The 2,513-nt window shown below is 40.8% G+C and overlaps 1 protein-coding gene across 1 annotated transcript; it reads right to left on the bottom strand.

Annotated features, from left to right (window-relative positions):
- Positions 1-674: 674 nt before the first annotated feature.
- Positions 675-1,035, bottom strand: LOC108295565 (60S ribosomal protein L37a-like). Its single transcript, XM_017517844.2, has one exon. It carries the CDS (start codon positions 1,011-1,013, stop codon positions 735-737), a length of 279 nt encoding a protein of 92 aa, XP_017373333.1. The 5' UTR covers positions 1,014-1,035; the 3' UTR covers positions 675-734.
- Between the last annotated feature and the right edge of the window lie 1,478 nt (positions 1,036-2,513).

Raw genomic sequence — 2,513 nt, forward strand, 5'->3', positions numbered from 1 at the left:
TGCAGTGGTGTGGTCTCGGCTCACTGCAACCTCCGCCTACTGGGTTGAAGTGATTCTCCTGCCTCAGCCTCCTGAGTAGCTGGGATTGCAGGCATGTGCCACTACGTTTGGATAAGTTTTGTGTTTTTAGTAAAGACGGGGTTTCACCATGTTGACCAGGCTGGTCTTGAACTCCTGGCCTCAAGTGATCTACCCGCCTTGGCCTCCCAAATTGCTGGGATTACAGGTGTGCACCACCGCTCCCAGCCAAATTTGTGATATTTTCAAAATGAAAGAAAGTTAACTTTTAAGCAGTGGTATAAATTGCTGAACACTTGATGTTAGCCTCTTTCATGGTGCATAAGCTGTATTTTTTTTATTGCCATTGCCACAGGACCATGGTGCATACGCTGTATTAAATTTGAAATTTACACTACAAAAATAGCTTTGCAGGAGTATGACTATTAATATAACCTTACCTCAGACAGATTTTTTTATTACTAGAGACAACTCTTATATGTAAAAATATATATTAATGCCTAGAGCAGAAGAAAAATGCCAACCACAGATGGTAAGCATTTTCTTGGAAAGTCACATCAAATTTTGACATTAGCCCTAGAAAATAGAAAAATGTTTTAAACAAAAGCTTTGAAATATTCTGATAACCATGTGTAGATTTTCTTTTTTTTTTTTAATTTTACATAAATTAATCCATTTATTATAGGCCAGTGATGTCTCAAAGAGTAGAGGAGCGTCTACTGGTCTTTCAATTCCTTCAGTCTTCTGATGGCGGACTTTACTGTGACAGCGGAAGTGGTATTGTACGTCCAGGCACCGCCAACCACTGTCTTCATGCAGGAACCACAGTGCCAGATGCCCACAGCTCGTCTCTTCATCTTGGTTTTGCCACAGAAAGAGCAAGTGTACTTGGCATGCTGGCTGATTTCAATTTTCTTCACCATTTTCCGGAGGGAGGCCCCATAGCGGGTCCCGTATTTACCGACGATCCCAACCTTCTTGGCACGTTTGGCCATGTTGCTGGTCCGAACCCAGAAAAAAAGCGTAGATTTTCACTTATGGTCTCAGATGTTATCATAAAGAATACAACTTTAAAGCCAGGCGTGGTGACTTACGCCTGTAATCCCAGCACTTTGGGAGGTTGAGGCAGGTGGATCACAAGGTCAGGAGTTCGAGACCAGCCTGACCAACATGGTGAAACCCCATCTCTACTAAAAATACAAAAAAAAATTAGCCAGGCATGGTAGCGTGTGCCTGTAATCCCAGCTACTCAGGAGGCAGAGGCAGGAGAATAGCTTGAACCCAGGAGGCAGAGGGTACAGTGAGCTGAGATTGTGCCACTGCACTCCACCCTGGGTGACAAAGTAAGACTCCATCTCAAAAAAAAAAAAAAAAAAAAAAAAAAAAACAAAAAAAAAAAAAAAAAAAAAAAAAAAGAAATACAACTTTAAGTGATTAGTAAAATACATTAATGAAAAAGTTTAAAACTTTTGGTCGGGCGGGTACAGTAGCTCACATCTATAGTCCCAGAACTGTGGGAGGCCAAGGCAGGAGGATTGCTTGAGCTTAGGAGTTTGAGACCAGCCTGGGCAACGTAGTGAGACCCTGCCTCTTAAAAAAAAGGAAAATCAGCAGAGTGCATTGCCATATGCCTATAGTCTCAGCTACTCAGGAAACTGAGGGGGTAGGATTGCTTGAGCCTGGTAGGTTGAGGCTGCAGTGACCCATGATCATGCCACTGCACTCCAGCCTGGGCAACAGAGTCAAACCCTGTCTCAAACAAACAAAAAACATTTACTTAGAAAATGCTATTGAACAAGCTGCTGTTATAGCATTTCACTGGATAGTTCAATTAAATGGTATTTATGGAAAAAGATTAATTTTACTGGTTTAAAATAGGTGGTGTCACTATATTTGAGACAGGTGCCTAAAACAAAGATTTGATAAAACACGAAGAAGTCTCTTGAAAACAAATTAGAAGTCATAAGGGAATAAAAAGGATTTGAAAAGATTTTCTGCAATTTTTATACCCATCAAAGGCATGTGTATGCACAATTTCCTTTGGAAGTAGATTTCCATTTTAGGAAGAGAGTAAAGGGTGAATTCCCTAGGAATTATCTCTCTCTCTTTTTTTTTTTTTTCTGAAAAATATATCTAAAAGTGTTGCTGTGACAAAGCAATTGGGTACATTTAATGCTGAAAGTTTCACTTTCCTTAATACTGTCACTTAGAAGAGTGCAATTGCTTTTGCTGTTGCTGTTGGCTTAGAACAACACACATTTCTTCTCTTTACAGTTCTGGAGGTCAGAAGTTTGAAAATGGGCCTCATTGGGCTAATATCACGGTGTCAGCAGGGCTGCTTTCCTTCCGGGGGTTCTAGGGTACAATCTGTTTCCTGCCTTTTCCAGTATGTAAAGGCCACCTACATTCCTTAACTCATGGCCCCTTCTTTCACCTTGAAAGCCAGCAGCATAGCATCTTAGTATCTTCCATTTTTTTTTGGAGACAGAGTCTCA

The sequence above is a fragment of the Cebus imitator genome, unplaced genomic scaffold (genome assembly GCF_001604975.1).
Source record: "Cebus imitator isolate Cc_AM_T3 unplaced genomic scaffold, Cebus_imitator-1.0 Scaffold650, whole genome shotgun sequence".
NCBI classification, from domain to species: Eukaryota; Metazoa; Chordata; class Mammalia; order Primates; family Cebidae; genus Cebus; species Cebus imitator.

Coding starts and splice junctions, on each gene's coding strand:
- LOC108295565 (XM_017517844.2), bottom strand. CDS start 1,013: ATGGCCAAACGTGCCAAGAAGGTTGGGATCGTCGGTAAATACGGGACC.